At 48.2% G+C, this 23,608-nt stretch overlaps 1 protein-coding gene across 1 annotated transcript; it reads right to left on the bottom strand.

Moving 5' to 3' along the window:
• Positions 1-4,328: 4,328 nt before the first annotated feature.
• LOC119397412 (CAP-Gly domain-containing linker protein 1-like) lies at positions 4,329-5,729 on the bottom strand. Its single transcript, XM_037664839.1, has one exon. It carries the CDS (start codon positions 5,727-5,729, stop codon positions 4,329-4,331), a length of 1,401 nt encoding a protein of 466 aa, XP_037520767.1.
• Positions 5,730-23,608: the final 17,879 nt, after the last annotated feature.

The raw sequence follows: 23,608 nt of genomic DNA, 5'->3' as shown, positions 1-23,608 counted from the left end.
TGGCGCTTTAAACAAACGATGTTTCGCAATTTCTTCGTAGCTTTCGAATCCGAAAACGTGGCGCCAAAGTACGAAGAACTAGGACTTGCAAAGCCGAGGTCGCTGAAGTTGACTGGGAAAAGCTCAGCCGCTTATGATCTTTGCTCTTTCTTCCTTTGCAATAGAGAGGCAAGAAGCGAAACCTTAGCTCTTGCATTATGGATATCAAACGCTTCTTCGAATTCGTGCTCTACAGCGCAAACTGCCACAGTTTCAGGCGCATGGAATATATCGCTTGATTTTTTTTTACGTGGAGGAAAACAACTTGCTGGGATATATAGTTCGCTTTTCTCAGTGTGCAAAAAAGGACTTAGGGTCTGCGATGTGTAAAATTTAAAAAAAGGTCGAGCATAAATTTATGCCCAGCTCTCTTGGTCGATCGGTGAAGTGTAGAGCTGGCGAGAAGAGAGCCACTGCCTTGATGCGAGTTTTGCTGCCAAAAGAACGCCTACTAAACCCAATGCCGACATATCATGACGCTCAAATGGCGCCTGGTTTTCGTACTGCATATATCCGTAGCACATTTACGGAAGAACGAAAATATACTACAGAGCAAACGGCAGTCGTTGTCTCGTGCACTGCCACCAGCTCAGACCTATCCTAGCGATTTATAGGTGTACAATTATTGCATCTTGCCAGCAGTAACGAAGACGGAGAAATTTGTAGGTAGAGCCGAAGGCCAATGTAGCTGCATTAGGTCCAGTGCAACCAAGCTATTTAGGTCCACTCTACCAAACTAACAAGACACTAACACACCACTAACAAAACTAATCAGACAATAACTCAGCAGACCAGGAATTGGCATCGCTGGTGGAATGTTTGTCCACTACGAACCTAATGACACTTAGGGTACCCTCTGTTGGTATCCCCTTTATTGCGAAAACATGAATACTGTCATGTAGTTGTGACGGTGAAGAGAGAAAGACGTAGCCAGAAACTATCCTAGTATAATATTGCAAGGGGGAGCGAGCGAGAAGTGAAGGAGAGGAGGAGTGATGTAGGGGTGAGGAAGATTCGAAGAAGGATGGGAAGAGCGTAAAGCATAACATAGCTACGTATTGCATAGCAAAGGGTGGGTAAAGAATGTGAGAGTGAGGCGGAGTGACGTGAGGGTAAGGAGGAGGGAGAGTTAAATATTAACGTAGCCATATATAGTATAGTATAGCATGGAGGTGCGAAAGGGAAGTGAGGCTGAAGCTAAAGCATCGCGTTGCCATGTATACTATAATACAGGATGTTTCAAAAAATGTGTCCAACCTTCTAAAAAAATCGAGAAAATGGGATATTTGCTCGGGGCTTTCAGAATTGCTTTTTCTGTAGCGGCAGGAATCTTAGGGTAGTTAAGAACGTCATGTAGGACAGGAATTAAGAAAGTTACAATAATTACCTTTTTAATTAGTGTAGTTAGGTGATAGTGTCAAATGGGAGAATTGAAGTTCTTCATGCGAGGAACCCATCCGAGCTTTGGGATTTCGAAAAAGCGTCCTCTAGTAATTGTTGCGGCGTAATGAAATTCAACAAAATGCAACGGCTTTCACCAGCGAGAGCTATTGAATTCGGTTGAATTTCATTACTTCGTGATTATTACTAGAGGCCGCCTTTTCGAAAACTCAATGGTGGGATGGGTTTCTGGCACGAAGAACTTCAATTCGCCAATTTGACACAGTCACGTAACTCCACTAATTAAAAAGTTAATTATTTTAACTTTCTTAATTACTGTCTCAAGTCATGTCTCTAACCATCTTAAGATGCCTAGCGCCACAGAAAAAGTCATTCACTCATTTTGGACGTCTCAGAAAAATATGACTGTTGCGTTCTTCCACGTTTCTTTTTAGGTTTCGCCATTTGGTTGAATTTCATTACTTCGTAATTATTACTATATGCCACTTTTTCGAAATCTCAAAGTTGGGTTGGGTTTCTGGCATAAAGAACTTGAATTCTCCCATTGGACACAACCACCTAACTCCACTAACTAAAAAGTTAATTATTTAACGTTTTTAATTACACTCCCAAATAATTTCTTTAACCATCTTAAAATCGCTGCCACTACAGAAAAACTAATGCTGAAGGCAGCAATTCGAATATCGCATTTTCCTGATTTTTTGAGAAGGTTGGACACATTTCTTGAAACACCCTGTATAGCAAGGTGTGAGAAAGGGAACTGAGGGCGCTGAGGATGGAAAGGAAAAGGGGGCGAGGGTAACGAATCCCATAGCCATGTACCGTATAGTATAGCAAGGAGATGCGAAATGGAAGGGAGCTTGAGAAGAGATGTGACGATGAGGAGGAGGGAAGGTAATACGCCGCGTAGCCATGTATACTACATAATAGCAAGGCGGTGGGAAAATGGAAGAGAGAGTGAGGAAGAGAGAAAGCATGAGGGGAGAAGGTAAACATAGTGTAGCAATGTATAGTAAAGCAAGGCTTGGGAAAGGGCAGTAAGGGTGAGGAGCAATGATGTGAGGGTGCGGAAGATTGAAAGGGGTGGGAAGGTGTAGCATAGTACAGCGGAGGAGAGTGCAGGAGGGAGGCGAGTTGGACGTCAGTGACATGCAGGTGGTCAAGCGGAGAGGAGTTCAATGCTAAACCATGCCCACCTTCGTCTAGCTTTGTATGACTGCATTTCATCGCTGAATCTTCCCCCGAGCTACGCTGTACAGGGTCGATCACATCTAAGCTGAACACCTCATTAGTATTCAAACCGGTAGAACTCGAATGTTTCTTATACTTCACGAGTGCAATGCCCGTTATAGAACGTCTAATCATGGTGTCGACAAACACAGTAATGATTTTCCTAATTATGTATTAAACAACAGCTTCAATGAGGTCTTGAATACTAATGAGGTGTTCAGCTTAAATGTGGACGACTCTGTACATAGGTGTTGACGACGTAAGTCAGTCCAAGCTGCGCCTAAATTTTTGCGGGCTGGCCGCTGATCACTAAACCCTCGCCGGCTACCTAAAAGGCCAAGTACACCGAGACAAGAGTGTTCCACACTCGCCGCCATGGCGATCAGTGGCGGCGGCTAACGCTCCCAGGAATGCACCTACTGAAATTCGCAATAAAAAAGACAGCGGAACAGCCGCCTCCGTATCTCAATTGATAGAGCATAAGAGGTGTTAGCCCTAGTAGTTTTTTCGCCCACCTCAATTCTTTGCGATTTTGTCATAATTACTACACCACAGTTAAAAACTACAGTGAATGTTCTAAATGCCTTCGTTGGTATCATTGTTTGGCTTCATTAGGGTGTGTTTGACAAAAGACGAGGGTTTCCTTCATTCTCCTTATTTTGATCTGTTGATAACGTACGTTATTTGACGAGTTTAAGGTAGTAGTGTTTCCGTACGCAAGAATTCAGCGCTGGCGAATACGTCGAACCCACCTGCAATCTGCGGTTATAAGCGTTTAGCGCGATCATTCTGAGATCATCCAGGAATTGCTGCCCGTAAACGACAAGATTGTTGCTACTCGATTCTTTTGGCTTGAACATGTATGGTCCTAATCTCCAGATGGTGCCCTGTTTTTTATTGTCGTTCGTGTTTTTTATTGTGTTTATTGTTGTTCGCGTTCCCATGCCTTAAACTAACCTCATGAGAGGACGCTTACCGTAGCGTCCTTCAAATGTGCTTGCGTCGAATGTACATACATAAGGTAAGAAACGTTCTAAAGCTTGTAGGGTTTTGCGGCTGCATCTAGCCCTGAACCCTTTAGGGTAAGGAAGACCCAAAGAGACATCTTTACTGGTCCATGCCTTGGCCGCAACTGCCCGCTGCCAGCGGCTGCCGCGTGACACGAGCGCACATGCCATCGTCGTTGTCTTCTACATGCTCACAGCCGCCGAGCGCCCCCATACTGCCCCCTCCCCTCAAAAAAAGTGAGCGAGAAGTACGCTGGCAACATCACAAGGGCAGCCGGCGCAAAGTTCCTGGCTATCCTTGGCCACGGCGGACTACGCGTGGCACACACGACCACATGCCAGCGCTGTCCGCCCACAGCTATCTGTGGGACATCATGAGCTGCCGGACGCGGGAACTGCTGACGCACGCAGCGGAGGCAACTCTGCCGCCTCCCGAAGACGAAGGCGCACCGGACTCGCTCAGGTTGACGACCACGATCGCCAGCATGACCACAGCCGAGAGCATGACGGAATGCCGATGATCCTGGTGCAGCACCGGTCCTAGCGAGTCATGAGCCGTTGTCGTATGTCGTTGCCGTTGTAGACCTCCAGACCATTCACGTGCGGGTGGGGGCCACTCCTCCAGGTAGGAGTCATTGTACGCAGGTGACCTCAGCAGCCACGGAAGCGTGACGTCCCCAACGAAGCTCCGACTGCATATACCTCCGGCGCTCGCGTCTCCCTCGCAGATGTTGCGCTGAGGTCAGACACGCTGGCGCAGTTGCTCGCTTGGGCTGCAGGTTCCTCCTCGAGCGGATCCACCTGTTCTGCCGTCCTCTCCCGGGATTCCAGCAGCTGCGTCACCGCTTTCAGCTTGAATTGTTCTTTATCCGCTTGCTGCTGTCTTGCCTCAAGCTCCTCAATCAGCCGCTTGTTCTCGATCTCAGCCGAGGCAAGCACCTGCTTCAGCTTTGCAAGCTCTTCCTGCATGGTCTCTAGTACAGCTTCACTCCTCTTCAGACCGTGCTTGAGGATTGTCTCAGAGTCCGACGCCAGACTAAGCTGCGCCTGTAGCTCGGAGACCTGTGCCAACAAAGTCCTCTGGCCCTGCTTGAGCCCCTGGATCTGCTCCTGGTTCTTCTTGCACTCTGCCTCCTTCTGGCTGAGTTCCACAATTAAGGTCCGCGCTGCACTTGCCTCTCGGTCGCGGTCCTGCTGGGCCTGGGTGAGCTGCGCACGGAGATCAGCCGCTTGCATCCGTAGCTCATCAAGCTGGGAGTCCTGGAGTGCGCGTTGCCGCTGGAGCTGTTCTTGGTGGCTGTGCCGCATGTTTGCCAGTTGAGTGTCCCGCTCCAGCAATTGCCCTTCGAACTTGGCACACTGCTGCTGCTGATCCTTGAAGCGCTGCTGAGCATCTGCAAGCAGCCTCTCCATGCGACTGTACTCCAGCGAGTCCTCGGTCACTTTTCGGTTCAGGTTGAAGATCTGAGCTTCAAGGGTGTGGATTTTGTCGCTCCAGGATGTCTTGGCCTCGAAGCTGCTGTTCGAGCTGTTTCTCCAGAGTGCAGACCTTGTCATTAGATGAGAAATGTGGCGGTCCTTTTCGTTAATTATGATGGTTGCCCTGGCTTTGTAGATGTCGTGCTCGTGCTTGGGACGATCTACCTCAGCTTCAAGGGCAGCCTTGTCCCTTTCAAGGTCACGAGCGCGGACCACGTCGGTGCCAGACTCCGATTCGTCTGGTGTGAGTTTCGTGTCCCTGTGTTCCGTTTTCTTCCGTTTCCTCCTAGCATTCCTCGTCTTCTTCCTTTTATTGACAGTCGCCGCATCGTCGTCATTCCCGGGGCTTCCAGACCGCTGCTTCAAGGTCGTCACAGTCCCCGGCCGTGTCCCCAGAAATCGCGTCGTCCAACGTCGTGTTCGCCTCACTGTTCCTGGACGCTGCACTCTCGGTGGCGGACGATGCGTCGCCACCGCGTCGCTGGTCGTCCCGCGGTGCCGGCCCGCCGCACGAGACCGCACGAGCCTCGACGCCGACCTCGTCAGCGCACGCATTGTTGCCGCCTTCGTCATCGGCCCCAGGTGCCGCCTCGCCGCACGAGCGCGCCACAGCCTCCATGGCCAGCGCGGGCAGCGGGACGCCGAGGTAAGCACAGAGGTGCTCGAGGGCGATGATGGCACGCCGCTGCTCGTGGAGGTCATTTCTCCCGGAAAGGCAGAGGCGCATGAGGGTCTCGACCGGCTGATGTAGGAGGACCTGTTCGTAGACCCCGTAGGCGGCCATATCCATGAACGCCCGCTTCAGCGCCCATAGCTCCTCGAAGGCGATATCGCCGTGCAGGTGGCCGAAGTCAGGGGCTGGTGGGATTCGGCGTACATTGATCGGGCAGAACATGTCGGGGTGGGGTCCTTCCCGTTGGGCGCCAGATGTAGGGTTTTGCGGCTGCATCTAGCCCTGAACCCTTTAGAGATGAGGCCAAAACCCACAGAGACACATTTTACTGCTCCATGCCTTGGCCGCAACTGCCCGCTGCCAGCGGCTGCCGCCTGACACGATCGCACATGCGATCATCGTTGTCTTCTACGCGCTCGTAACCACCGAGCGCCCCCATAAGCTGTATACAAGTGCGCTTTTCAAGGTCACTATTGTACGCCCCCCCCCCACCCATAAGTTTGTGGAGCGCGAAATTTCCGAGAAAGCTATATTCCAGCTTTGTTGAGAACATAGCCTTCAAATAGATGTTCCAACCGTTAGTAGTTCTTGCGACCTACGCAGCTAGCTGCGAGGTTAGAAGCGCTGTGCGCTAACAGAGGAGAAATTCGCATTTTCATCGGAGCCCTTGTTCCGTAAACTTTTGTGGGCGGGTGTACGTAAATACTACGATCAATATACAGTTTCTGCTTTTCGATGATTTTTTTTTCAACTCAAGATATTCCGCCAAAGAAGGTTTACTTGATCCAGACTATCATTGTCGAGCTCAATTGCAGTTACGTGTGCATCCACAGTTCTCGGAAACAGTGATAAAAAATTTATTATTTCCTTTCATGAGGAGTATAGCTGCGATTCAGGCCATGCGAAAGGCCAATATTGATTTTCCACTAAATCACTCCCCTCGCCTTCCATAAAAGATAGCGGTGATCCCTCGCGTTACGTCAGCAGTGGAAATACGAAGCAATCAGTAGAGATGACAAAACTGGGTCGTTGGATTTCGGGTGGCCCTGACTTTCTCCAGTGTGTGTCGTCATCTCCAGCTTCGTGGAGCCTACGCGCCAATAACGGAGCACGTATCGCCTCAATGGTTGGCGATGAGACGGGCGTGATAAATAAATGCTCCCTTTGCTAGTTCGTAATGAGCTCGTTTGCACGCATCGGCGTGCCTTCTCGGAAATGGGTACGTGCGTGACCACACCGTGGCCGCGTTACTGGGGAACAGCGTAAGGTCTGCGCCGGCGCATTAGCTCATCGATCTGAGCTGCTTTGCTGGAAGGGAAATAGAAACCGTGGGAGTGAGGATAGTTTCGTGGCCTTTGTCTACTCGTCCTCTTAGCCGAGGAGGTACATTTGAACAATGAAATATTTATACGTAAACCAGAGAAAGTTCAGCAGTGAAACAGACTGCGCAAGATAGATAATAATATTTGTTGGGGTTTAACAGTACTTCTTTAGAGACTAGTTGGTTCATACTTGTAAACTCGACTTGCTGCTCAACCAGCAGGACACGAGGAGAGACACATGAAAGTTGGTAGTCTGTGCTCTTTCCTGTCTCCCTCCTTTCCCGCTAGTCGCCGCAAGTCGAGTTCACAAGCATGGGGTTTAACGTCCCAACACCACGACGTGATTAAGAGAGACGCCGTAGTGGAGGGCTCTGGATAATTCCCACCACCTGGGGTTCTTTAACGTGCACCTAAATCTAAGTCCACGGGCTTGCATCATTTTCGCCTCCATCGGAAATGCGGCCGCCGCGGCCAGGATTCCATCCCGCGACCTGCAGATCCGCAGTCGAGCACCATAACCACTAGACCACCGTAGCCGGTGCGCAAGAAAGCCCCAGTCGAAATTGTTGGGAACTAAAGTTCGGTGAGTTGACAGCTGACCTTTCAGAGTACTCACCATTAGGCTGCTGTTTCGAAATAGCTTGCGTCTACTTTAGCGCTCAAGTAACGTGGTAGCACCTAGGACTCCCGCCTCTACCGGTCCCACTGGCCTCCCCAGCTTCCGTTTATAAATTTAATTGCTATAAATCACGCATCCCTAACACTCGTTCAATCGAGGAAAATTTTGTTAGGGCGGAAGCCTTAGATGTGCCATCAAACGCGAATGTTAACCATCGTCGTCGGCGTCAACACGAGTAATAATAAAATATTGTTACGAGGCATTGTGGATGAGCACGCCGTTGGAGACGAAGAGACGAGGAAGAAGCGGGTATGCCGCGCGAGATGCTGGCAGCCATTCGGTGGCACAGTTGCTTGTAAATATTGTAAATATACTTGCTGCTGTCTCTCTCGTGTATTCGTCATCCCCGTGACAATTTGGTGGAGCTGCGGGGTAGAAGAACCGCTGTACAACGGAGCTCCGCAGTGGTCGTCGACTCGGAGTTTCCAGGATGGAAGACGAGACCGATGCTATGACTACTCCTGCATCGGCCACGACAACGCGTGCACCGGCCCCGGCAACGCCTGCACCGGCCACAACGCCGCCAACGTACGTGTTGACGCATCCGAAAAACCCTGGGACGTTCTGCGGTACGGATGAAGTCGACGTCGAAGATTGGATTGCTGACTATGAGCGTACCAGTGCTCTCAATCGTTATGACCCGACTCTCATGCTGGCCAACGTGCTCTTCTACCTGAAAGGCACGGCAAAGGTATGGTACGAGAACCATGAGGGGGAGATCGGAAGTTGGGACACATTTAAGCGAAAACTGTGCGACTTGTTTGGAAAGCCCATGGGTCGAAAGGCAGCCGCAAAGAAAGAGCTATCCACCCGTGCTCAGACGTCCACTGAACCCTACATATCGTACATTCAGGACGTGCTGGCTCTTTGTCGTAAAGTCGACAGCGACATGTCGGAGTCGGACAAGGTTGGCCACGTGCTGAAGGGTATCGCGGACGACGCGTTCAATCTATTACTGTGCCGGAATTGTGCGACCGTCGACGAAATCATTGAGGAATGCCGGCGTTTTGAACAGGCCAAAAGCCGACGTATTGCAAAGCCATTTTCTCGGCTGCCAAACACAGCTGCGACGTCTTCATGCGAAGATGGACTGACCTCTCATCTGCAGTCGTCACCGGCATCCGATATTACACGAATCATCCGTCGGGAAATCGAAGCAATTGCACCTGCTCTTCCCAACAACGGTCACGTTGATTCGCACCTGCCCTCAGTTGCCCTCGTCCAGTCAATTGTGCGGGAGGAACTCGGCAATTTGGGCTTCGCTGTCTGCGCCGTTGCTCAGTCCCGGACATCTGACGTTCGCCCAGATCGCCGCCTCGCCCCAGGTCGCCGCCCCAGGAACAACGGTTTGCTCCACGGTCTCGTAATCCGGCTGAATGGCGAACTGCAGATGATCGGCCGATCTGCTTCAACTGCCGCCGTATAGGTCACGTCGCACGACATTGCAACAACCGTTGGTCTTCGCCTTTAAGAACCCGGTATGCCACTGCTAGCCCCGCCGACAGCTACCGCCGTTCCCAGCCTCCTGAGCCGTACCACGATAACTACCGCCGTTCCCAGCCTTTCGAGCCATACAACGCCGATGCCACTGCTACGCCGCACAGCCGCTCGCCGTCGCCCCGAGGTCACCAGTCCCGTTTGCCGCCAGCGCGTCGCCCGTCGTCTCCGTCTCCTCTACGACGACGTCCGACCTCGCCGCTCAATCTTCGACAGGGAAACTAAGAGATGCAGCTCTTAGAGGTGATGCTGCATCTTCTAATTCCACCTCAAATCCTCTTCTTGTGCTGCCGACACGACGAAATTTGATCGACGTTGACGTTGACGGCCTGGCTGTTTCCGCACTTGTTGATACTGGGGCGCATATTTCCGTGATGAGTGCTCGACTTCGTCGCCGCCTGAAGAAAGTGCTTACTCCGGCTGCTCCTGGTATGATTCGTGTCGCCGATGGAAGAAGTCCTGCCGTTATAGGAATGTGCACAGCACGCATCACGATCGCCGATCACCACACATCTGTTTTGTTTGCTGTTCTTGAGCAGTGCCCAAATGACCTCATTCTCGGATTGGATTTCTTGTCTACTCACGCCGCCCTCATTGACTGTGCAACCGGCATTCTTCAACTTGAACTGCCTCGGCTTGCTGACGGCGCAGCTTCACCGCCAAACCACTTGTGCTCTGTGGATTATGTTCGGCTGTCACCGCAAGCCGCCACGTGTGTCGCCTTGACGACATCACCACCTCTTCCCGACGGCGACTACATAGTGTCCCCATTAGTTGACGTGCTGTTGGCCCGGAATGTTGCTGTGCCGCATACCCTCGTGAATGTTGTCGACAACTACGTACAGCTCCCTCTCCTCAACTTCAGTAACTCGACCCAAGTTCTCCCGCAAGGCATTTCGTTGGCCAACATATCAGCACTTGATGCGTGTAACATCGTGGCATTAGACGCAGGAGAGTGCTCGTCCGGTGTTGCAGCCAGCTCAGCAAGCGCACCCCCCGACGAAATCGCGAAAATGATTGCGCCTGATCTTCTACCGCGTCAAGCAGCGCAACTTCGCCATGTTTTAACGACCTATAAGGATATCTTCGATTTCGATGAGCGCCCTTTAGGTCAAACGTCATTCGTACGGCATCAAATACATACCGGCGATGCTAGTCCTTTCAGACGGCGGCCATATCGTGTATCCCATTCCGAACGCCAGGTCATACAACGAGAAGTCGATAAGATGCTCTCAAAAGGCGTCATTGAGGCCTCCTCAAGTCCATGGGCGTCACCTGTCGTCTTGGTCAAAAAGAAGGATGGCAGCTGGAGATTTTGCGTCGACTATCGTGCCTTGAACAAGATAACCCGCAAAGACGTATACCCGCTGCCACGAATCGACGACGCCCTTGACTGTCTTCATGGTGCGAGATACTTCTCATCCATAGACCTGCGCTCGGGTTACTGGCAGATTTCTGTCGACGAGCTAGACCGAGAAAAAACTGCCTTCGTCACACCGGACGGCCTCTATCAGTTCAAGGTTATGCCTTTTGGGCTGTGCAACGCCCCGGCGACGTTCGAACGCATGATGGACTCTCTCCTCCGTGGCTATAAATGGTCAATCTGTCTCTGCTACCTCGACGATGTCATTGTCTTTTCCCCAACGTTTGAGAGTCATCTAACTCGTTTGTCGACCATTCTTGCTGTTTTTCGTCGAGCGGGGCTCCAGCTGAACTCCAAAAAGTGCAATTTCGGCCGGCAACAAATCACTGTGCTTGGTCATCTTGTAAGTGCTACTGGTGTACAACCTGACCCTGACAAGATTAGCGCCGTCACGCACTTCCCTCTGCCTTCTTCTACTAAAGATGTTCGGAGCTTTGTTGGCTTATGCTCATACTTCCGACGCTTTATACGCAATTTCGCCACCATTGCCCGACCGCTCACTGACCTTCTAAAGAAAGACGTCCCCTTCTCGTGGGGCCAGGACCAGGCGGCTGCATTCTCGACGCTGATCAACTTGCTCACTTCACCACCAATACTGGCCCACTTTGACCCGTCCGCGACTACGGAGGTTCGCACAGATGCCAGTGGGCATGGAATCGGCGCCGTCCTCGCCCAACACCAGGGGGGCCAAACACGTGTGATTGCATACGCCAGCCGCCTTCTCTCCACATCTGAGCGGAACTATTCGATCACGGAGCGCGAATGTCTTGCGTTGGTCTGGGCTGTCGCAAAATTTCGCCCCTACTTGTATGGCCGTGAGTTCTCAGTTATTACCGACCACCACGCTCTCTGTTGGCTGTCATCACTCAAGGACCCAACTGGTCGCCTTGGTCGCTGGGCTCTACGTCTCCAGGAGTATGCCTTCGACGTAATTTACAAATCGGGCAGGCTGCACCAAGACGCCGATTGTCTCTCGCGTCATCCGGTGGACCCTGCTAGCCTCGCTGACCATGACAATGATTCTTGTGTACTCGCCATATCTGATTTGTGCGACATCGGCGCAGAACAGCGTCGGGATGCAACCCTCAAGATGGTCATCCACCAAGTCTCCTCGGGACGTTCCGACCCTTCTCTCCGCCAGTATGTCCTACGCAATGACATTCTGTATCGCCGCAGCATGAAGCCTGATGGTCCAGAACTTTTGTTAGTTATTCCCCGACACCTGCGTGCAACCATTCTTCAGCATCTCCATGATGCTCCGACTGCGGGACACCTGGGCGTTTCACGCACCTATGACCGCGTGCGGCAGCGGTTCTTTTGGCCTGGCCTTTATCGTTCTGTGCGACGATATGTCGCTGCTTGCGAGCACTGTCAGCGGCGCAAACGTCCTGCTCTTCCTCAGGCCGGCCTGCTTAAACCTATTGACATTCCATCCGAACCATTCTTCCGCGTCGGTCTCGACTTGCTCGGACCTTTTCCTACGTCCGTGTCAGGTAACAAATGGATTGCTGTCGCAACTGACTATGCGACCAGGTATGCCATAACACGGGCCTTGCCAACTAGCTGCGCTACAGACGTCGCGGACTTTCTGCTCAATGACGTCATTCTTCGACACGGTGCTCCGCGCCAGCTTCTTACGGATCGGGGCCGCTGCTTCCTCGCAAGAGTCATCGACGAAATACTCCGTAGCTGCTCTACCGAACATCAACTTACTACAGCCTACCATCCGCAGACTAACGGTCTTACCGAGCGCCTCAACCGTACTCTCACGGATATGTTGTCAATGTACGTCTCTGCTGACCACCGTGATTGGGACGCAACCCTACCCTATGTTACTTTTGCCTATAATTCGTCGAGGCATGACACCGCCGGCTATTCGCCGTTCTTTCTTCTGTACGGCCGCCATCCTACGTTGCCCTTCGAAACGCTCCTCCCTTCTGATACCATCGTACCAAGCGTGTATGCTCAGGACGTCGCTTCTCGCGCCCGCGAGGCTCGCCGAGTCGCCCACGCCAGGCTCTGTGATTCCCAGGTCTCGCAAAAAGCGCGCTACGATAACCGGCACCGCGACGTCGACTACCCGCCCGAATCTCTTGTCCTACTCTGGACGCCGTATCGACGCGAAGGCTTGTGCGAGAAGCTTCTCCCTCGATACACAGGGCCCTACAAAGTTCTCCGCAAGGTCACTGACGTTGACTACCTCATCACTCCCGTCTATCCGCTCTCGTCTTCTCCTACACCACCTACTGATGTCGTTCATGTGTCGCGCCTCAAACGCTACTACACTCCCAGTGCTGAATGACTTAGGAGGCGCCGTGACGGCGCTCCGTCCGCCGGGGGTGATGTTACGAGGCATTGTGGATGAGCACGCCGTTGGAGACGAAGAGACGAGGAAGAAGCGGGTATGCCGCGCGAGATGCTGGCAGCCATTCGGTGGCACAGTTGCTTGTAAATATTGTAAATATACTTGCTGCTGTCTCTCTCGTGTATTCGTCATCCCCGTGACAATATGGCTGATCTGTCCGTCATATCAATCGGTATATGAATGCGATGTAGTGAAATGAGTTTCCTTAAAGCACGTTAAGGAGACTTAAACCCGCGGACATTGTCCATATAATTTCTGTCGCAAAATAAATCAAACACGTAGGACTCTGAAATAAGTTCCGCTCTAGATCCCTTGGTGACTGTGTTGCATGGTTAGAATCAAAACACACATCTATAGGCAGAAAAAAACACATTTTCTAATTTCTCTTATATATCCTTGATAATGGTTAGGCGGACGACGACTTCGCAGGAAAATAATTGAGAAGTCCTGGTTCGGGTAACATTTTATTAATGCTCCTGACGACGCACTCAGTGCAGTCTTCTTGCCACGGTAAGAGCCTCTTTACAATAAAGCACCCTATACAGAAAGAAAATGTATAACTCTTGCTATCGGGGTAATGCCCGTCGAACCACAGAAAAATATGCTATCAGGAGCCCTGAATTCCCTTAAGCCGAACTACCATGGCCAGCTATATATTTTTTTGTTCATTCGGCTCAACAATAAAGCCTGATCGACAAGCTTGAAATAGACGACTTTGCTTGTAAAGCATGAATTAATATTTCTGTTGAGAGCAACGGTTCACAGTAGGTGTCTATGACCAGAAAGCTTGCAGGGCTCATTGTACCGATCCAACACTTTACTAAACCATTCAAGAACTTCCACGAGGTTACAATTAGGAACGCAGACTTTCCACCAGCCAAAAGACAGAGTAAATGGCACATTGCATCTGACAAGACACACAATACTAAAGCGCTTCACGTATTTAAAAATTTAACCTACCTATCAACGTTTGAGCGAGCCCGCTGGAATGCCAGCTCGTTTTCGAGGGCGCACACTAGCGCCATGCGATAACTTATAAAAAGGTAGTAGCTCATGTAGGAGTATACAGGCGTCAGTTTGTATCCCTAAACTCCAATATATTGTACTATCGCGGCTTTTCTTTGGTTGTGCTACTGTGTAGTGCTCCGCGTGTTGTATCGTGGACATTTTGGCACCGCTGAAGTAGCAGGTTTTAATCGTATGGTTCAGTTCTTTTGGGATAATCTTGTTATAGGACAAACAAAAACCTATGCCGTACCTAGAGGTATACCTAAAAAAAACCTACTCCATATTACTTAGGGTACATGCTAGTAATAGTGTCACCAATTTTAAAGTGTTTATTAAGGCGAAAGCCTTATATGCATTATCAAACACGAAAATTGACTAAGTTTGCGCTAAGTTTAATAATGGAATATTACCAACTCGCCCAGCAAAACGTCCTTCTGAAAATTGACTATCGTCGCCGGCGTCCAGCGTCGGCGGCGTCAGCACTGGTGACGCCGCTCAAAAATCATTACATTATGACTTCCCCTTATGAAGTTGTCACGACGTCACAGATCTCCAAAATTTGTGACGTAATTATTACTGCACTCATTGCTACTGACTAGAAGCCACAGCATTACTGTTGAAGACTGAAAGAGCTGCCGCGTATCAACTTCGTGGTGAGCACTGCTGTTTTGACCACAAAAGCTATCTGCCATTCCATCTGCCATTCTTGGTTGTGCGCTTGCCCGTAGAGTGAGCTGATGTGCAGGAACATTCTTGTTTCCTTAATAAATGCGAAGCATTTCTTAGCGAACCTTTGGCACTTGGAGCGTTTCTATCTATCTATCTATCTATCTATCTATCTATCTATCTATCTATCTATCTATCTATCTATCTATCTATCTATCTATCTATCTATCTATCTATCTATCTATCTATCTATCTATCTATCTATCTATCTATCTATCTATCTATCTATCTATCTATCTATCTATCTATCGAGCCGTCTACGTCTTGGGGCTCTCATGATCGACTCCTTAACTTGGTGTAGACCAAAATTGGCATGAGAGGGTCAGAGAATTTGACAAATATGATTGTCGGGTCATGACATGAATAATGTGAAGATCCTGTCGCGTATGTCGTCAACCCCTTTCATCCAGACACGTGTGGCACATACCCGTTTACCACAGGCCGCGGTGCACGAGTATGGGCCACAAGTGATTGACAGTTTATATCTACCGAGACAGTTTATATCTACCGAGCAAGAACAGACATTAAATGCGAGAGCGTTAAGAAAAACTGACATCCGCAGCGTTGACGCGACGAATGGAGAAAATGAAAATGAGGACCCCAGCAGGAATCGAAACCTGGCGCTATGCGTGGCAATCAGGTATTCGACCGCAGAGCCACGCCAGATCTATAAACCGGTTTGGAAAAACAGCCTATGCAGGCGTAATGACGGTGCAACGTCAAATGTGGTTGTGGTGCTTGTTATCTAATTTTACAAGAAAGCAATAAACACTACATGATACTCCTACAATGTGTATAATCCTACAATACAGACGTCATATCAGATTAGCGTTTGTGGTTCCAGTGTTGGCTCCGCTTTATAGCAGTCTAATAAACATTATATTTGTATTCCTACGATTCAGCAAGCCATACTGAAGGATTGCTCGACCTCGGAGGAATACATTAACGAAAGTTACGTATGATATTCGCATCATCGCACCGTAAACTGCACTTAGACCGCCAGAACGACGCAGTGTCCTCTTGATTTCTTACGAGGCTGGGCGATGGCCTCATGCTCACCGAGGATAATGCCAGATTGATTGACAGCCGCTCTGTATACTAGGCTACGTAGGCCACATACACCCAGGTAGTTTACGAATACAAGCGCGATCCACTGATGTTGGTCTACGTAACACTATCCACGCCTACTAGCCTCGACCGCCTATGCCTCACCAACGCGAAGGGTGACTTCAGATTCCGACATGACGCCGGCTCTATCGACAGACAATTTGTCGACGAAATGACCGAGACATCCACGATTTCCAACCGCTCTACTCTACCTCATACTACACTACACATGGATCCCTCGTCACCATGATCACGACCTGATCCGATAACAAGTCATGACCAGCTGCTGGTGCTCCCTGATCACGGGCATGATGACCTTGTTCAAAGACACTCTAGAACTTCGTCCACACATTCACACACATTCGTGAAACACATTCACAAACTTCGTCCACACATTCGTGAAACGTGCGCGCGTTCTCCATAATAAGGGACAAGTATAAGTACAACATATCAGCTTACCCACAACATATCACAACATCACAAAATATCACTACATATCAGCTTAACATATCAGCTTCTGGTGTTGGTATAATACCCACTTGAATATACGAACAGCGCAACTGAGAAGGGCAGAGGAAGGTAACAACACATACAAACTACCAACTTGCCCAAATTTCCACGCTTAATATAATACCCACGTTTCCGTTGCTAGCGTCACCCAACCGTAAACAACTGGTTATATAACACATATGCGGCTCTTCAACATATTGTCACGTGGTCGTGACGTCCGACGAAGACAGCAGTCAGCACGTCCGAGATGAAACTGTTTATTTGGCCGAACTTGTGGCCGGGAAACTGAAAGTCAAACTACAGCAATAGCCTGATAGCGGCGAACAGAGCGTCGACCGTCGATCAACTGACAAACGGTCAAGCGCGTCGGCTTTTATACAGGCGCTATCGAACTTTCCAGCAATATCACTGGTGGCGGCGTTATCTCTCGACAAAGCTGGAACATTCGCGTGCGGCGCGCAATCTAAAAAAAAAACAACGATCTACTATAATCGTGAAGCTTCTCGAACACTGCTTCGCGGACAGCGTTGAGCGTCGATAACCGTCCTTGCTGGTCAAACCCGAATACAAGAAGTGTGCGTGGCAATATATGTGTGCGTATAAAATTTATATAAACCTTTAGCGTCATTTTGTAATGTTTCGCTCAGTAAAAAAAATTACGCCACAGTCACCTTCGCGCTGCATGCTTCGCGTAACATCGACTCCCATGGTACGTGGGATCTGCTGAATTTTTTCTATGTGAGCGTATAAGCAACGCTACGATGTGAGGAGCACCACAACGGCTCATTCCGTAGGTGGTCCTGAACTTATTACAGAGGGTATTCCTAATTATAATTGCTTTAGCAGTTCCACCTGCCACCTCAAAGACAGAAACTTTCTTACAAGCGTTGAAAGGTTTGCTTAGGAGCAAAATAAATTGTTATGTATTGGTGTGATAGTACAATGCAACCAGTTTACAGGCACAAGGAACAAAAGAAGATAAATGGTAGACGCTCGCCTGACTAACCTTTAAGATCTTTCAATTTATGAATATATTCGCGTACCTCTGTCCACAGGACCAATACAGATAAAGTGCATCACCGTAAGAACATGCTGTAAATGTTCCTATTGTGCCAAGAAGGGAAGCGAAAGTTTTATTTGTGCAACAATAATGAAAGGAAATACCACCTCTCCCACAACTACTCTCAGCCTCCAATCGTCGCAATTGATGGAGAACATAACCTGTAAGAATGCTGTGATTTTGTGAAAGCAAACATAATATCTGCCTATGAATATGGCTTTAGTATCGGATCAGTGTCACAATGTATTATACGTTTGACACTCATTTCATCTGTTTATCGACATGTTTATGACGATGCTTTCTCTGACCTCCTTCCAGAGAAGGCATCGTCCCGGTGCTCACTAAATGGCAGTCAATGTGCAGTTTGCGAGAAAGTGTACACATCACTCCGATAGGTGTGTTTTTATGCGCACCACATGTACCGTCTCAGGGAGATGCTAAGGGCGTTTTGAACAAGATGGAATGTCAGCAGAGACCTCATAGCTGACGTAGCCAAGACGGCACAGCACTTTGGCGGGACCGAAATATTGGCGGTTCCGACGTCGTACAGACTAACAAACCCAGACCCTTTCGTCGGGCTGATAAACGACAAATCAAAGGGGCAAATTGTATCGTCGGGATTCCCTTCCTTGCTCGTTTGCTATTCTGACATGTGCAAGCTGTCTGACGTTTTCGGAACGCAGGGTGAAACATGCAGCGTCACTTTCTGTATCAATCAAATCATGAGGCAGCATAACGTCTAGCACGCTCGTAACTTCTGGGCCATGAAGTAGAGCAAGGGGTGTCATTCTCGTTGATTCTAGCCGTGCTGCATGATATGCGAGCGTGGCAATATTTTAGCACCTCTTTTATTTCTTCAGTTACATTAGATAACTCATTTTGTGAGAAATAATGTTTAGTAGTTTTATCTGAGAAAAACGGTGTTGACATATATGCTACGTTACTACATGTTAATAAGCTCCGTCACCTTAGCAATCAAGGCAATCAAGGCAATGCATTCGAAACAATTATTATCCCGCGTAATATATGCTTCCTTTATATACGCAAGGTTATTTATATTTTGTTCTAGCAGACAATTTCTTCTAAATGTAGAAATTGGAGCCCCCTCCGGAACTTATACAGAAACTGAAAGGTGGAAGGAGAGCATGGGGGCCCTTTGCGAATCGTAGCTACAATAAATCTTCGAAACCAGTTTTTTACAGCTAGCTTATCAACGCACGTAATTACAATCAACATGACTGCGGTGAATTTCGCGTGCGTTTTAAATAGCTGACATGACGCTCGGCGACGAACACCCTGTTGCGCGACAACACTTACCATTCGCATCGAAATTTTTGGTTTCCGTGGGGACAATTTCTACCACCACGAGAACGAGCAGAACAGCAAAAAAGAAAAAAATAGAAAAACCTATTCGCCTTGAAAATTTAGTTCGCTAACTCCGTTCTTTCTCCGTGTGAAAGGAAGCATTCAATAACAGCATACGCCCTCCTTTAGGCATTTGTCTCGTGGATAGCAGTTCTATGTCACAGCCATATAGAGCAACAAATCCACGTGGAAAAAAAAAACAACTAAACAACGCGAGAGTGGCAATCCTCATCGTACAAAAGGGACCTAGGGGCGATGTCCAATAAATGAAAGCCCAAACATGGTTGTGTTCGGGATTAGAGGCATTATGTCCACGCATTTCATGGATTGATTTCTCTCGCTCACCAAAGCCGCCTTCGGGAAGCGTCAATATTTCATTGAGGTTGCTTGGTTCACCGCCATCTCTTCCGTTTGCTTGTATTACCTGAAAAGCATTAGACGCCGAGAATTGATACCAAAAACGGCAACAGGCATCAGAAAAAAATTTCGCTTCTGTCGTTCAAGCGCTTCCCTTAAGCGACGGTTGTTTGACGTGCTATTTTCTGTCAATTGGAGACCAGCGAAACAACAACACGTATTACTGTCGTTTTAACTTCAAAGAAGACGCTTTCTTTAATAATTGTATGAAACCTTTTCACTCGCATTACGTAGTCGTCATCGCAGAAAAACAAACGTCTCGTCATATAATATAGGCGCATTCCGACTTGAAACATTTAGCTTCTCAGCAATACAACAATAGATAAGCACCTTTCGAATTCGTCATCGCTTACGCCATGCAAACTTGCTTGCATTCACAAAATGCCGATAGCCCCGCCACGGTGGTCTAGTGGTTATGGCGCTCGACTGCTGACCCGAAGGTCGCGGGATCGAATCCCGGCCGCGGCGGCTGCATTTTCGATGAAGGCGAAAATGTTTGAGGCCCGTGTACTTAGATTTAGGTGCACGTTAAAGAACCCCAGGTGGTCGAAATTTCCGGAGCCCTTCACTACGGCGTCTCTCATAATCATATCTTGGTTTTGGGACGTTAAACCCCAGATATTATTATTACAAAATGCCGATAGATTGCCGCAGCGTCACTTTTTTACCTTTTGATGTGTTAGCGCAGCCGTTTGTAACCGTATGCGCAACAATTCAGACGAACTCTGCGCCTCTTGGGGTTGTTTCTGTGCAGCTGTACATTCTTCGAGCCAGGCCCGTAGCCAGGGGGAGGGGGGGCGGGCTAGCTTTTACTTCCCCTCCCCGTAATGATCCCGCATTCAAGCACTTTTCTAAGTGTGCATTCATTAAACTGGCAATTTTTGTCGCTCAGTGAGTTATGAATATTTTCTGACAAAACTGTATTCAACATGGCAAAAAAATGAGCTCATGCAAGAAAGAAAAAAAAAAAAACAGCGTTCGTACTTCATTCGGATGTATGCGGTTTAAATATATAACGATTTATTTTACTTCATAGCCGGCTTTTCTAAGGTACTCTCGCGATCTATACACACTTGTGTCTCCCAGCTCACCGAAATTCATCTCTTTAACAGTATAAAACAAGAGGGGAACAATGCGATGCGAAAGTAAAATCCAGCCGCACGTACTGCTCCTTTGAATTAAAGTATCAATGTAAAATCGGAAAGAATGAGGGAAATGCCCCAGCTGCTATGGCCGAGGAGAAAAGGCAAAAATAGATACTTCGCAGATCAGGTGTCACTAAAAAGAAAGCAAAAAGAAGAAACAAAACTATATCTTTCCTAATCGGGAGATTCGCATGATTGCCCCAATGAATATACAGCGACGTGAAACGACACGGAGAACGAGGATGTGGGACATTGGAGCAAGAAAGAAAGGAAGGAAGGAAGAAAAAAGGAAAGAAAGAAAGAAAGAAAGAAGGAAAGAAAGAAAGGAAGAAAGAAAAGAAAGAAAGAAAGAAAGAGAGAAGAAAGAAAGAAAGAAAGAAAGAAGAAAGAAGAAAGAAAGAAAGAAAGAAAGAAAGAAAGAAAGAGAAATGAGAAAAAAGAAATTGGCGAAATTTCGTTTCTCTGAGAAATGAGCCACGACGGAAATAAAAAAAAAGCTCAGAATTTCAGCTTGCGGTAAAGGAATTGAAGGAACCGTTAGAAGGCATGATGGCCACGGTTGCGATAGGCTGCGCTGAAACTTCCTGTGCACATCTTTTGTTTACTAGATCCGTTTAAAAATATAACCAAATTTGAAGTCTTTTTTTTTACACGTCACATGTACTCAAATACGGCAAAGCCCGCCAATAACCTTCTTTACTTTTCACTGCTCGTGAAAAACAAGCTTTTCTGCCAATAGCCTCGCGACGCCTCATTTCACGATACTATTGTTTGTTCGCCCGTCCAAATACAGTCCAGCAATAATTCAATGTTTACTTTCTATCGTTGACGTTGTCTGAACTCCTAAACTGCTGGTCACAGTCAGTGTTTATCTTTTGTATGTGCGGCTTCTTTAGCCTTTCCCGCTGTCTATTTTGTCTGAATTCCTTCTCCGGTTCTTGCGTGCGCGATGAAGCCAGTACTGCCGAAGAATTTCAATTTCTCCTATCGCAGGTGCTCTAAAAGAGCGACTGCCAGCTTGCTGCTCCGCGGGCCCAATGAAGTCTACTTTTGTTCTTTCGTGACGTTTGGAACTTCAGGTCGCTGTCGAGTCTGAAAGGCAAAAGGAAACAGCATAGGAAGTTGCGCTGACACGGTAACCTCGCAAGATTTCCGCCGACTCGCCGCCGATTCTGTGTGTCAGCCAGAATAGCGTGCTTTCCCAGCTTGAGACAGAACCGTTGCACTGCGGTGAGTCAATTGCGGAAGAAAACTTGCACTATAAATCTAGTACGAACGGGACACTGAGTGACACTGACGGGCCTTTGGACGTTGTTAGGTCGTGAGAACCGCAATTGCGACACTGAAACTTTAGTCCTCTCTAATCTTCGGACCTTCCTTCTGTGCTTATAGACCGGTATATCTTAACAAAAAGTGTTCACAGTACGGCTAGGGTAGAGCAGTTTCGAGGAACGTGCTGGCATAGAGGAAGAAGAAATGTCGAGATATCCCAAAGAAACCATTCAAAAATATGTTCAAGTTGTAGGTGCTTAGGCATTACGAAGTTCAAGTTTGGAGCTGTAATAAAAATTACACCTTAGGAGGTGTGAAAAAAGCGTGAGCGATCTTTGATGCTAAACGACAAGAATAAAGTTTCTTTAATTGCTCAGAAGCAGAAAAGCCGACGATTGAACGAATGGAACCGAAAAAGAAGACATTTCCAGAAAAAAAATGTAGCATAATAGTACGGATAAGCAACGGTTTCCATCTGGGCTTCTTTTTCTGTTTAAGAAGTGAATTTTGTAGCAGTGAAGTCATGACCTTATACCTAAGTGATACAGCTGTCGCGTCATTGTGAACAAGGCTTCCATGTGGGAGCCGAAACGTCTTTTTTATAAATATGTTTTTCGCTTTGGTCGGCGCTGTGTTTTTCTTCCTCCACCGTATGGATGATAACCAATTGTTTGTCCATACGTTTACTGACCTGTAATAGTTTGCTATTGGCACCCATCATTCATTTTATTTTTCTATGATAAATGTCTACGTATTTTATTTACCTATACAGTGATTGTAACTTTACTACAGTGCGAGATTGTTATTTCTACCTACCATGAATCCTCCCTATAGTAGTAGCATACGTCATGTTATTATTGATTGTTTCGTCGTAAGGTAGCCAAATGAGTGACGTCGTGTAGCGACGCGTACTGGAACAATTCGTGAGGACGGGAAACCATTTGCGTGCATCAACGATACAGTGAAAGTGCGTTCTGCTCAAGGTAAAGTGGTCGCCTGTCCCCCCTACGGTCGAGCCAGCAGCGTGAATCTCGGCAGATGCCATAGCCACGGAAACAAAGCGTCAAATTTAATTATTCACTCGTTAGAATGGTGATGCATTCGACGACGGTAGCTTATTACGTTACTAACCGAACTTCTGGCAAACTCTATCATATTTTTATTTATGAATAGGCAGTGCTGGACTTCAAAAATGTCTTTTGACACTGTTTGTTAATAACTGGCAATCGCCACCCACTATATAAGAGGTTATGCATTGTTGCTGTAAGTACTGGCCAATGGTACGGGAAGAACTCGGCAGCTTCTCGCAATCTCGACCTTTGAAATAAGTTGTTCCCTTCAAACGACGCTAAATAAGCAAAACCTAGTACGTCGATGCAGTACGGCTAAAGCTTTACAATACAAAATGACTATAGGAGCAAAGACGTCTGGCTCAGGGGTAGAGGGAGGAGAGCATCGTGGTCCTCTAAGCGGTCGCCGAGATATGCCGAGGCATTGCAGAATACGATGGCCAGCGAACCATTACCCTGGTTTCTAAAACGCTCCAGTCCATGGTGGCTACTAAAGAACAGCGGAATAACGGCGCAGAGCTGCGTGTGTGCATAGGAGTTCTTGCTTTTTTTTTTCTTGTCTGTGCATTTGAAATTGAGGTAACGTGCACTCTCTGGAAGCGTTACCTAGCTACCGCTGCCAGAGCACCCGTCCGCTCCCTATGCGAGAAGTTAATTAGGGCTGAAGCCCCATTTACCTGCCCGGCGGACGCATGCGAACCGAGCTAAACGGATAGCCAGCGTGGCAGGTTAAAACCCAGTGTGTGCATGCACTTGGTCAGATAAGGAGTAGCTTGTCTGTATTGCTTTTTGAGGCAACAAAAGAACGCCCAC

Source organism: Rhipicephalus sanguineus, chromosome 6, assembly GCF_013339695.2.
Source record: "Rhipicephalus sanguineus isolate Rsan-2018 chromosome 6, BIME_Rsan_1.4, whole genome shotgun sequence".
In the NCBI taxonomy this organism is placed as follows: domain Eukaryota; kingdom Metazoa; phylum Arthropoda; class Arachnida; order Ixodida; family Ixodidae; genus Rhipicephalus; species Rhipicephalus sanguineus.
This window is presented reverse-complemented; position numbering and strand designations above follow the sequence as displayed.

Bases quoted from the DNA above. Each gene is read 5' to 3' on its own strand.
- LOC119397412 (XM_037664839.1), bottom strand. From the start codon at position 5,729: ATGACGAAGGCGGCAACAATGCGTGCGCTGACGAGGTCGGCGTCGAGG.